The sequence below is a fragment of the Anolis carolinensis genome, chromosome 4 (assembly GCF_035594765.1).
Source record: "Anolis carolinensis isolate JA03-04 chromosome 4, rAnoCar3.1.pri, whole genome shotgun sequence".
NCBI classification, from domain to species: domain Eukaryota; kingdom Metazoa; phylum Chordata; class Lepidosauria; order Squamata; family Dactyloidae; genus Anolis; species Anolis carolinensis.
In genome coordinates, this window is record NC_085844.1 from 221,703,277 (window position 1) to 221,715,915 (window position 12,639).

The window sequence follows — 12,639 nt, forward strand, 5'->3', positions numbered from 1 at the left end:
GGAATCCTGGGGTTTGTAATTTGGTAAGGCACCAGCACTCTTTGGCAGAGAAGGGAAAGTTCTGTCAAACTACACGACTCTCCACAGCATTCACTCATGGCAGCTAAAAGTGGTGTCAAACTACATACATTCATCACTGCACATCAGTAATTCTCAGCCTTCCTAATGCCTCAACCCCTTAATATAGTTCCTCATGTTGTGGTGACCCCCAACCATAAAATTATTTTCGTTGCTACTTCATAACTATAATTTTGCTACTGCTATGAATCGTAATGTAAATATCTGATATGCAGGATGTATTTTCCTTCACTGGACCAAATTCTGCACAAATACTTGATACACCCACATTTGCATACTTGTGGGGTTGGGCCAGGACTGTAGCCGGGGGGGGGGGGGGGGTGGGGGTTAGGGGTTCAGCCCCCTCCCCCCGAAATTTAATCAACTCCCCATGCTAAGTCTATGAGACACAAAAAAATTAAGAGTCCCTCCAGAACTACAAGCACTATCTCAAGCAAATATTGACAGGCCTGTAGCGGGGGGTGGGGGGGGGGTTCAACCCCAGCAGAAATTTTCAAACCCCACCCCCCAAATTTTCTGGCTACGGCCCTGGGTTGGGGGGGGGGATTGATTGAGTTGTAGTTGCTAGGATTTATAGTTCACCTATACTCAAAGAGCTCTATGAACCCTACCAACAAGAGAATTGGGCCAAGCTTCCCACACAGAACTCCCATGACCAACAGAATATACTGGAGGGATTTGGGAGGAATTGACAGTGATTTAAATATTTCTATCGCCGCCCTGAGTCCCTCCGGGTGAGAAGGGTGGGATAGAAATATTTGAAATAAATAATAAATAAATTTAGAGGAGATGTCGTTCACTTACACCTGGAGAGCACTGTGAACCCAAACAACAATGGATCTGGCCCAAATTTGGCATAAATACCTGATACGCTGAAATTTGAATGCTGGTGGGATTGGAGGGGATTGATTTTGTCATTTGGGAGTTGTAGTTGCTGGGATTTATAGTTCACCTACAATCAAAGAGCAATATGTGTTTTCTGATGGTCTTTGGCAACCCCTCTGTCACCCCCCTCACGACCCCACCCCCAGGGGTCCCGACCTTCAAATTGAGAAACGCTGTTGTAGATGCAGCTTGGTGCACTGAGCCTCTATCACAAAATTATCAGGCCTTGAGAATCAAGGAAACTCAGGTGGAGAATCCCCCTCAACCAGAATGTATAGCAGTATTTCTCAATCTGGGGGTCGAGACCCCTGGAGGGAACACGAGGAGGAGCCAGAGGGGTCACCAAAGACCATCAGAAAACATATTTCTGATGGTCTTAAGAACCCCTTTGGCAGAGAAGGCTGAAGATCTGTCTGCCTGTCTTTCTCTTCCTTTTTGGAAGCAGACCGTTCTGTTTGTCCAATTCTATTGTTGGTGGGGCTCAAGGAGCTCTATGATTGTAGATGAACTATAAATCCTAGCAACTACAACTCCCAAACTCCAGCAGTGTTCACATTTAAGCATATTGACTACTCGTGCCAAGTTTGGTCCAGATCCATCATTGTTTGAGACCACATTGCTCTCTAGATGTAGGTGAACTACAACTCTAAAACTCAAGATCAATGCACACCAAACCCTTCCAATATTTTCTGTTAGTCATGGGAGCTCTGTGTACCAAGTTTGGTTCAATTCCATTGTTGGTGGAGTTCAGAATGCTCTTTGACTCCCAAATGACAAACTTACCCCCACCCCCCCCCCAAATCTCACCAGTATTCAAATTTGGTCGCATGGGGTATTTGTACCAAATTTGGTCCAGTGAATGAAAATACATCATGCATATCAGAGTGCTGGTGTCTCAAAAAAAAACAAACAATCTCAAAATTCCATAGCATTGAGCCATAACAGTCAAAGCGGTTTCAAGCGGCATTAATTGTATGGTGTAGATGCACTCTGACAAAATCAAACTGCTGTGGCTTCTCCTAATTTGTGTGCTCTTCCTCATCAATTTTACCATCTTGACCACATTCTGATATTGTTTGGGCAGCTATCCAAGTTTGGGGGGGGGGGGGTTCTCGTGTCAGAAGCGACTTGAGAAACTGCAAGTCACTTCTGGTGTGAGAGAATTGGCCGTCTGCTAGGACATTGCCCAGGGGACGCCTGGATGTTTTGATGTTTTTACCATTTTTGTGGGAGGCTTCTCTCATGTCCCTGCATGGAGTTGGAGCTGAAAGAGGGAGTTCATCTGCACTCTCCCCAGGTGGGATTCGAACCTGGCAGCCTTCAGGTCAGCAACCCAACCTTCAAGTCACAAGGTTTTAACCCACTACACCATCAGGGGCTCCTCATCCAAGTGGGTATTACTGGCATATTTATTTTATGCTTTAAACAATTTTATAACACTTTATGCCATTTATTACTTTTGTTACTGACTTCATTGTAGTTGCACTGATAACTGCTTTCCTTGCCCAAGTACTTTAAAAGTACCAGATCCATTCTGATCTTTGAAACTAAGCAGAGTCAGTTCTGATAATATTTGGATCAGAGACTACCAATAAATATCAGGTGCTTAGGGCTGTATTCCAGAAGAACAAACTACCAAAACCACATCTGTGTATTCCTTGGCTAAGAAAATGCTGTGAGAACTCATGACATTCGTCAGCAGGCAGACTGAAGGGACATGCACATACATTACTATTCACTGTATTCAGTGTTTTTACACTTTGCAAGCACACAAAATCCATAATGACTTGCAAGCCAGTCTCTACACTCACATATATGTATGTCTTGTTTGAAGTTTGCACTATAGATTTTCATATACTATATGCTTTTATGTACTATGTGCTCCACCCCGCCCATCCAAAGGCAAACTCAGCAGAGGTGAGGTGTTGATACCTATCCACAGAATTTTTTATTAATTTTTCCTGGCTAATTTTGTGAATTTCTCTGGTTGCTACAGAATTGAAATGTAAAGAGACCATTTGAAACATTGCCTTAGGGTCAACTTGAAATGACGTGAAGACACACAATAACAGCAAGCAAATCAAAGTTTATTCATTGGTGGGGTTGACCTGTTTCCCAGGATTTCTCAAATAAAGAAAAGAAATGTATATTTTCTGAGCTCCGTGTCTGCTTCTAAGAAGGAGTGCAGCAAATATCTGAGTAACAAAGAATAATTTGGTTTTTAATGTAGGAATTTCCCAGAGTGTATAGCCTCATTAGATCAGTTCCATACTACACAATTATGATACAATTTAATGGCCATGGAAACATTGTATGGCATTCTGGGATTTGCAGATTAGAGAGGAGCTGAGACAGAGAGCTCTCGTATCTCACCAAATTACAAAGCCCATGATTCTGCAGGTTGTAGCCATGGCAGTTAAAGGAGAATCATAGTGTTATAGCTGTGTGGTATGAAAGGGCATGTGATTCATTGCAGCCAAATCCATAAGAAATGTTCTGGTATTTTAACAGCAAAACAGATTTTATTGTGGCATAAACTTCCCTATATAAGCAGTCCCCAGGTTACAAACATCCAACTTACAAATAACTCATAGTTAAGAATGGGGCTGAGGCAACAGGAAGTGAGAGAAATCTACCCATCAGAAGGGAAATTCGCTTCTGAAAGAGTTTTAGGGGAAAGGTGTCTCCACTGAAATTTTATCACCAATCCTTGTTTCCACAACAATCCAATTTTTTTTTTCAAAATCCAATTATCACAGAGACAGAAAGTGAGGTGAAATCTTCTGAACAGGGACACAGACAGCAAATAAAATGCCATATGTGTGTTAACCAAAGCCAAGAAAGGGTATGCCTTAGTAAAATTATTTAGTTTTCATGTTTGCATCCAATCCTTTGATACTGAGGGAATACTGACTTGAAACTCAAAAGATTTGGGATAGAAGGATACTGATACACAAGGTACTTGTGAAAAAGCTCTGAAAAAATAAACAAACAGAGCAGATATATTAAAACTGAAATTAGAATAAAACTGCTTATGAACTGGCACTGAAGACATCAAGGAATATAGCTGAATGAAAAGAAGTGCAAGAAAATACATTTTAATATCTAGTGCAAATCTCAAAAAATAGCTTTTCAATACATTTATAGCAGTTATCTATAACATCGTAACTTTGTAATTCAATTCTAGACAGCATAGCTAGATATTCAGAAGGTTTTGAAGGGCAGCTTAAAGTGTTTCACTCATTACTGTTTAAATAGGCTCCAAATATATCAAGCTTTTTATATACTTAGCACAATACATTTAATGAGGTAGTATCTGAAACTGAAATCTTTCATATTAATCATAATATATCAGACTACTGTTTTTCCTGACTTAACAATTGAGAAATAATTAATAGCACATAGTAAATAATAGCCATCACTATAAGCCATCACAATTCAACATTCAAGAAAGCATATAAATGTTGTGTTGATACATTGTTGCTACTTTCTTAATTGCTTGGAATAGAAAGGAAACCTGTGCACAGACATTGTCTTGGTCACAACTATAATGCATCGTATCTGCATACAGTTTTAACATTAACTCTAATTGGGAAGCTCGCTTTAGACATTAGAGGTTAAGTATCCCTTATCCAAAATACTTTGGAGCAGAAGTACCATATTCCATATTTTGAATTTTTCAGATTTTGAATATTTACATATTTATAATGAGCTATCTCAGAATGTATTTATGTTTCAGAAACAACTGATACATAATCTAAAGATAATTTTATATGCAATTCTTTTTTTAAAAAAATGCACGAAACAAAATTTGTGTACATTGAGCCACTAGAAAACAAAGGCATCAGTCATCCATGTGGAGGATTTTGGAATTCAAAGGATGTTCAACCTGTATTTGCCATTTGTGGTTAAAACTAACAACATTATTATCCATACAGACATAATACCACTTTGCCATAAGCTCTATATTGGAAATAGGAGGAAGAGGAAGCTGCTATAAGTACTCTTAGATTTAAATAATGAAAACACATTTATCTAAAAGACAGAATGTTCAATGTGATATAATTTCTTCACTAATACACTTAGAAAAAGCTAACATTGAAATAATAGTAGGAATTTACTGTTGTAAGGTGTGCATATGTTGAGAATACTTTTTACTCAAAGTAGTAAAGGTAATTGGTAGGCTACATGACTATAAAGCCTCTTTGTTTTAATAGAAAAGAGGTAGGCAAAGAGGTTCAACTGAAAAGTTCCAGCAACCAGAGCTAACATTTTAAATGATGAGGAATGCAGAGAGGTACAGTCCAACAATACCTGAAAGGTTGCAGCTTATCCACGTATGTAATAGAACAGTATACAGTAGAGTCTCACTTATCTAACATAAACGGGCTGGCAGAATGTTGGATAAGCGAATATGTTGGATAATAAGGAGGCATTAAGGAAAAGCCTATTAAACATCAAATCAGGTTATGATTTTACAAATGAAGCACCAAAACATCATGTTTAACAACAAATTTGGCAGAAAAAGTAGTTCAATACGCAGTAATGTTATGTTGTAATTACTGTATTTACGAATTTAGCACCAAAATATCAAAGTATTGAAAACATTGACTACAAAAATGCGTTGAATAATCCAGAATGTTGGATAAGCGAGTGTTGGATAAGTGAGACTCTACTGTACTTTGATACATTTACCTAGAACAAAGAATAAGATTGCAATGTTAAGATTTTGGTTCCACCACTTCCTTGTGACGTGGACAAAACTGAAATAATATAACAGATGCAACTTCTCACTCTTTAAAACTGCCAACCTGAAATAATAGCAATGAAACACATTTCAGTAATCCCGACAAGTGTGTGATTGTTACAAGAATGCATTACTTTTGCTTTACTTGGTGGAGTAGCTACATTTTAATTTTCCTCACACATATTATTCGTCCCAGAAGTCCTTTTTCTCTTTTTTACGCAGGATGGAAGGTAACAGAGCAAAGATTCCTTGCTTCAGGGAAGTCATGATGTTCACAGGCTTTTCACCCATCCAGGCAAAGATTCGATAGATGCGGATAAACGGAGACATAGGCAGAAGCTGGATTCGCAGAACCTTGGAGATCTCAAACAACTGGCAGAGAAGGCTGAAGAGGAGAGAGATCAGCAGAACACACAGCAGCTAAGAAAGAACAACATCTCAGTAAGAAATACTCTTTAAAATTATATGTGCCTCCCATTTTTTCAGCAACATTCATACAAATTCAGCAATGATCATCATACACAAACCCATTCCAGTTAATACAACAAAACTGAAAAAGTGTTTCCATGTGATTATTATTGAAACTGTTATTTTGTTGTCCTGCTTACATCTTGCAAACTCAAGGGATAGGGACTAGATGCATTGGTGACCTGAAGTCTATGATTTTATGAATATTAGTATTTGCATGTTTGGGTAGATTTTGGTCCTCTTTAGCTTCACTAAATGCTTTCAGAATAATTTGTCTGTATGACTTGACATGCCAGCCTTTTGTGGATCAGGGGAATGGGTGAACACCACCAGTTTTCACTCAGGGTATCTCCTGTGGTTTATAAGGGGAATAGTAGCTGCTACATGTGTGCACTGATCTATCTCACTCTTCTTTGCTTCCATGTATTGGATACCCATTCTATATTGTGCAATGCTATATATTTTGTTCCACCAGTCACAATTGTGGGGGAGCTCTGGAGAGACCTATGCACACTGGGCATCAGGGATGGCACATGAAGCTTCTACTGGGGACTCAGCGTGTATGGACTGGAGGTGGGCCTGGTATGGAGTCAAGGACAGGCATCTTCATGGCATGCCCTGTTAGCAGGGGAAGGGCTGCCATAGGGACTGGAAGCTCCCTCTATCATCCCAGTAAGCTCCAGTAGCAGGCTACATTAACAGTCTCAATAGTTGGATCTCATTATTCAATAGGTGCCAACTTCTTGTGGAGCTGTAAACAATAAAGTTGTGGTGTTGCAATTTCCAAATATCTCCCAATTGTACCAACTCCTTTTAATGATATTCTGTTTTTCTGTTCATCTGTATTATGTGTTATTTCTGCCTGAGTAGAGGAAGATGCTGCTCGGGCAGAAATATCTTCACCCACCCCCTCCAACTAACTCTTGATCCCTTTGGAAGAGGAACAAAGGAACAGTTACAAATTTCTAGTCCAAGGAAATGGGATGGAAGCCTAACAAAATATGTTAGTATTTTAATCATGTCATTTGTAAAATTTAAACAATTAAAAAGTGAGATTTTTGTATGACATCCCTAACAAGTGCTGCATTGTTATTCTTCTATTTTCCGCCATTTCCAACAATAAGATATCATCAATGAACACCTCTCAACCATAGCTTGCTTCTAAGACTATTAATTGATAATTCACATAATCCCATTTTGTATCAAAAATGTTCAAATGGAATAATTCCTTCAAGTTAACCAATATCACTCCCAATGAAATACAGTGCCAAAACCTGAAAGGCAGATTCTCAAACATACAGGCCTGAACTATACAAAAAATGGATTAAATCCATTATTAGGATGCACTGACCCTTCCATTCCTTCCTCCAGCCTTTGAGGCTATCCAAAAACCATTTTGAAAGGGTTTCCTCAACTCCCTGAAGCAGGTTTTTGACATGCATGAAGTTTCCAAAGTAAAGGAAAGAGTGCCCTTTCTCACTTCTCACCCCTCCACAGGAGCCGTGGTGGCGCAATGGGTTAAACTCTTGTGTCAGCTGAACTGCTGACTTGAAGGCTGGTGGTTCAACTCCACCAGACGGGGTGAGCTCCCGTCTGTCAGCCCTAGTTTCTCATGTGGGGACATGAAAGAAGCCCTCCACAGGATGGTAACACATTTGAGCATCCCCTGGGCAACATCTTTGAAGATGGCTGATTCTTTCACACCAGAAGCGACTTGCTTCAATTCACTTCTGACATGATAAAAAAAACCTCCACTTCTGGTGCACCAAACATTCTGTGCTTGATCTCATCTTCTGCTTTACCAGTGTATTCAGTGCTGTAACCTTCTTGCACTGCTGCTGAATCAATGGTTTCATTGAAAGGAATTTAAAAAACAGTCATGACTTTATGAAATGTTGAGGATCTAGGGTTGCTAGAATCAGAACTGGAGAGGAGTCTAGTACCTTTAATGTTTTTGTGAAACGGTATTTCAGCTCTTACCTGTCACCTGGCTGTGTAACAAGCAACACTTGCTTAAATCAGCTCTTATACACAAAACATTAAAGGTACAAAATTGTCTTTAATCTGGCAACCTATGAAAAGCACTATTACCACCTCTGGTTTGTAATTACATATGGCACAAGCTCATAAATAGACATAAAGACACTGATTCCACATCTATTGTTCCTTTATGAGGAAAAATATTAATTGGTTAAAAACTTCTGAAATCCTTATTTATCTAAGTAAGCTGGAGAGCAGATTCCAAAACACAGCCAACAAGTAGTATGCCTATTCTACTTACCATCGATGTGTTATACAAGGAGTTTTTCTCAGAGCAGTACTGTTTAATAGACTGGTCCAGTTTTTCTGAAATTATGGCAGCTAAACCTTTCTCCTGGACTCCTTCTTTGGAGCTCAGATAGGCAGGCTTGGATCCTATTGTTTTCACAGATGGCGCCATCCTCGGGCCACTTTTTGAGGCCCTTTTCTGAGTATTGCTTTGGCCGTTATTTCCTTTGGGTTCACTTTCAGTTTGGAAGTCAGTGTTTCCATCAGTATTATCGGATGGTGGCATCTCTATCTTTTTAACGGTAAGTCCGTGATCTGGAGAAAAAAAAATAGCAGTGGATAATTTTTTAGCAAAGCATGTAAGAGCAAAAAGCTAGACTGGAGCTAGATATCTTTTAGCTGGGGTTCAGAAGCTGCAATTGCTGAATCTGGCTCTTTCATGAAATGTAAATATGAAGTTTTGATCTCAAAAATGCACCAACTTTTTTGAATGAGAGGCTTGCTCCCTTTAATATCAATTGAAGATGTTCACAAGCAAGTCATCTTGTTAGTTTTTGCCATTCCACTCTTCATGTATTGCGAAAGTTAATCTCATTGAAATATCAACACATCTATTCTAAAACAACTTCCTTCACGTGCATCTACTCCTGACTCTGAAACCTTTAGACATGTTTATATACTTATGTATTTAGTAACTAGTGGGCATTCCAGTTTGTTATCCATTGATATGATTTGTCTAGAAATTTGCCATTTTAGTAGTTATTCTTCCAGAGCATCTAACCATGAGCTCCAAACCAGCTTTTGGTGAACCAACACTACACTTTGACACCCCTTTAACTTCCATAGCTCAAAACTATAGAGCCATGGGAGTTGTAGTTTTACAAGTTCTTTAGCCTTCTCTGCCAAAGAGTGTTAGTGCCTCCCCAAACTACACATCCCAGGATTTCATAGCATTGAGCCATGGCAGCTAAAGTGGTGTCAAACTGCATTATTTCTACAGTGCAGTTTCAGGAGATCTGCATGAAGAGGACAATAGAGAACGAAGCCCAGCAATTAATAGAAAACAACCTAATGTTCCCTCGGTACAGTTAAAGGACAGCATCCCTCCTCCATTTTATTAATTACGCAAACTGCAAAAATACCTTCCTGCTGTTAATATAGGCTAGGATGTGGCCCTCCAGATCCTGTTGGACTGTAGTATCACTGTTCCTCCTGGAAAGCTGGTATGATATAGTAGTTAGTGTCAAGACTGGGACTTGAGAGATCCAGGTCAAGTCCCTAATGAGCCATAAGACTAACAGAGAGAGCTTAATTCGGTCATTCTCTCTCAGGGGTGTAATGAGGATAAAGTGAGGAATAATACTTCCTTACAATGGCTGAAGGAAAAGTGGGATACCTACTGTATGCAACAAATCAATAAAATGAAACAGCCAGCACATCATACACTCATAAGTCTGGGGTTTATGCAACTTGCTCAGGAGACCAACAGTATTTTTTTTAACCCTGATTTAATTAAGTACCATATATGAAACTAATTAGGATGGTTGTATATCCTGAACTTTCTGCTTATGTTTTAAACTTTTTATTTTAATGATTAAAAAACCCTTGGTTTTAATGTTTTAAACTCCTGGCCTGTGACCATATAATAAAACTCATTCATTCAACCCTGTTTTAAGAACATTCCTAGTATTACAGACTCTTCTGCAAGAATGGTATGAAGGTATAGTAAGACATAACACCGTTTTTTTAAAGCACTATAACACAATAACTACCAAACTGTTTTAAATGCCAAACTACACACAAGAAGAGTACTGAGCTTCACTCCAAGATCATCAGCGTGAAGCTAAAAATAGTTCTACACCACAATTGCTTTAAAAAGAAAACTAATACCTTAATACACAAGCCCATCTTAGCTATCATGCAGCAAGGCTTACCTTCATTTAGAAGACGCTGAAACCAGAAAATCAACAAGATCAGTAATATCCCAAAAGGCAAGCAAAACCAAAAGAAAAGGACAGGAAATGTCAAGTCATTGATTAAAGGGACCAGGGGGTACTTCATAGCTGCTTCAAAATCCAACTCAGCTGACTGGGCACATGTTTCAATTAATACTTGCTGGGCTACACTAAACACCTTTTGGTAACTACGCTCTCTTATTGCGTCACAGCCCGAATCACAAAGCAGCTATGCTGCTATTCCTACATAGCTGCTTTAAAAGAAGGCTTCAATCCCATTAAGGGAGGAGCGCAACAGATTAGACAGAGGATAACGGGAGAAACTGCGGTAACCTGATATAATGTCACTTCTAGCATCTTCACAAGAACAAATAAACTAATGGGGGAAATGCAGAATTTCCTACTTCCTACTAGAAAACTGATGATAGACAGTAATGTTGCCCCATTAAGGGTATTTACATGGAATTAAATACCCTTAATGCCCTAATACCTAAATACCTTAATACCTAAATGCCCTATTAAATCTATAGGTCTTATGTGCAAGTAAAGTTGGTCTAACCTATGAGTAAATACTACTTAGGAGGACTATGATGCATAACTATAAAATCATATGCATGTTTTTAGTGTATTCAGTGTAGATTACTCCTGCACAACCTGACATATATGGTATTGCACCACTGCAGCCCAGTTTTATGTTACACTAACCGATTTCTGTTTAATTGTTTCTAAAGAAGTATGCTTCAGATATACTACAATCCAAAATATCTTTGTCTAGAACAAAACTTACTTTAATGACACTTTATTCCAGGAAAACATAACTGGGCTAGGTTATATCTCTAAGTAAAAGTAGAGCTTGTCAGTTCCAACCTCACTAAGAGATGAACAATATGCTTACATTTCAAAGATATAATGTAGATATGGATTTTCACTTGGCAAATAATCTAAGTATGTATCAGTGTGAACCCTTGCAAAATATATAACAATTTTATGATAAATGATTAGGAATGGAGAAAGGAACAACATTGACATACAACACTGAATAGAATAATTAGGAGGATATGTGTATTAGATAGATAGATACTGTAGATAGATAGATAGATAGACAGACAGACAGACAGACAGACAGACAGACAGACAGACAGACAGGAGAGATATGAGCTGGGAAATGTGATGGAACCACAGCTTTTTAAATTTATTAACCTAGAGTAGAGTCAGAAGTAATCAAATAATAATAAAATAACTATTATTATTATTATTATTTATACCCCACTTTATCTCCCCCGAAGGGGACTCAAAGCGTCTAATAAATTTGGTTGTATATAAGAATATAACACCGCAGAATATAGGACTTCTAGATAAATACAGAATATATGCTCATTTTATGTCAATATGAATTCAGGTATCTGCAACTAAGAATAATATGAGTAGACAATGAAGATTATGAGAATTGAGATGACTAAGTTAGTGGTGCTGGAAGAACATATGTACTGATTTAATATATGTGGTGTTTATATTGATAGCATACAGATTGTTTACTATTTACTCCTAGATTTTTACAAGATAATTAATAAAATGATTTCAAATACACACCCTCCCACACACCGCCTATGAAACTCATGGGGTCGCCATAAGTCAGCAGGCAACTTGAAAGCACATATATACATGGAAATCAGATTACAGAAAGGTAGGTTGTGAGTATTCATAGAGAAACAAAATTCTAAACCAGGAGTGTTGATCTAACACTAAGTGAGGTAAGTTTCCCAGAAGTAGGAGCAATAAAGCCAGCTTCAGACATAAGTGGCCAGACCAAACCATTTCTGAACTTTTGTTGTGAGCCCTATTTTCTTTTAACTTGCAGTTATGCTCCTGATGCAGCAGGAGTACCTCCCCCGGCACATATTTGTATTAAGAACAAGGCACGTGGGGAGCATGTGCCTTGTATTACAACTGATTCTCACTACCGGAAGGCTTCTGCAGCACAAATCTGCTTTAATGTAAGATGCATTGTGATCTTCACATAGTAAAGTAGTAGTAGCCTTTAAAACTGCTGCCCATCATGGTGGCACTGTGCTAGCAAAAGAGACGAGAGGCATAAATACCATAAACAATAGGGTTAGGCTGCAAGAGCAACTTTGGTTTGTATATTGCCTACACTTGTAGGAAAAGGAGAGAGATTAATCTTTTTTTGTCAGACTGCTTTTCAAATATAAAGAGTCTGTAGGGTGGATGAGACAAAGA

The 12,639-nt window shown here is 38.5% G+C and overlaps 1 protein-coding gene across 2 annotated transcripts; it reads right to left on the bottom strand.

Moving 5' to 3' along the window:
* Window positions 1-3,029: 3,029 nt before the first annotated feature.
* adig (adipogenin) lies at window positions 3,030-11,605 on the bottom strand. Of its 2 annotated transcripts, XM_062978851.1 has the most exons (4): window positions 10,381-11,605; window positions 8,460-8,761; window positions 5,889-6,130; window positions 3,030-3,158 (listed from the first exon to the last, which is right to left on the bottom strand). In XM_062978851.1, exons 1-3 carry the CDS (start codon window positions 10,505-10,507, stop codon window positions 5,894-5,896), a joined length of 666 nt encoding a protein of 221 aa, XP_062834921.1. In that variant the 5' UTR covers window positions 10,508-11,605; the 3' UTR covers window positions 3,030-3,158; window positions 5,889-5,893. The 2 variants fall into 2 exon arrangements, with proteins under 2 accessions (XP_062834921.1, XP_062834920.1); XM_062978850.1 differs by having other exon boundaries at window positions 3,030-6,130; window positions 10,381-11,571.
* Between the last annotated feature and the right edge of the window lie 1,034 nt (window positions 11,606-12,639).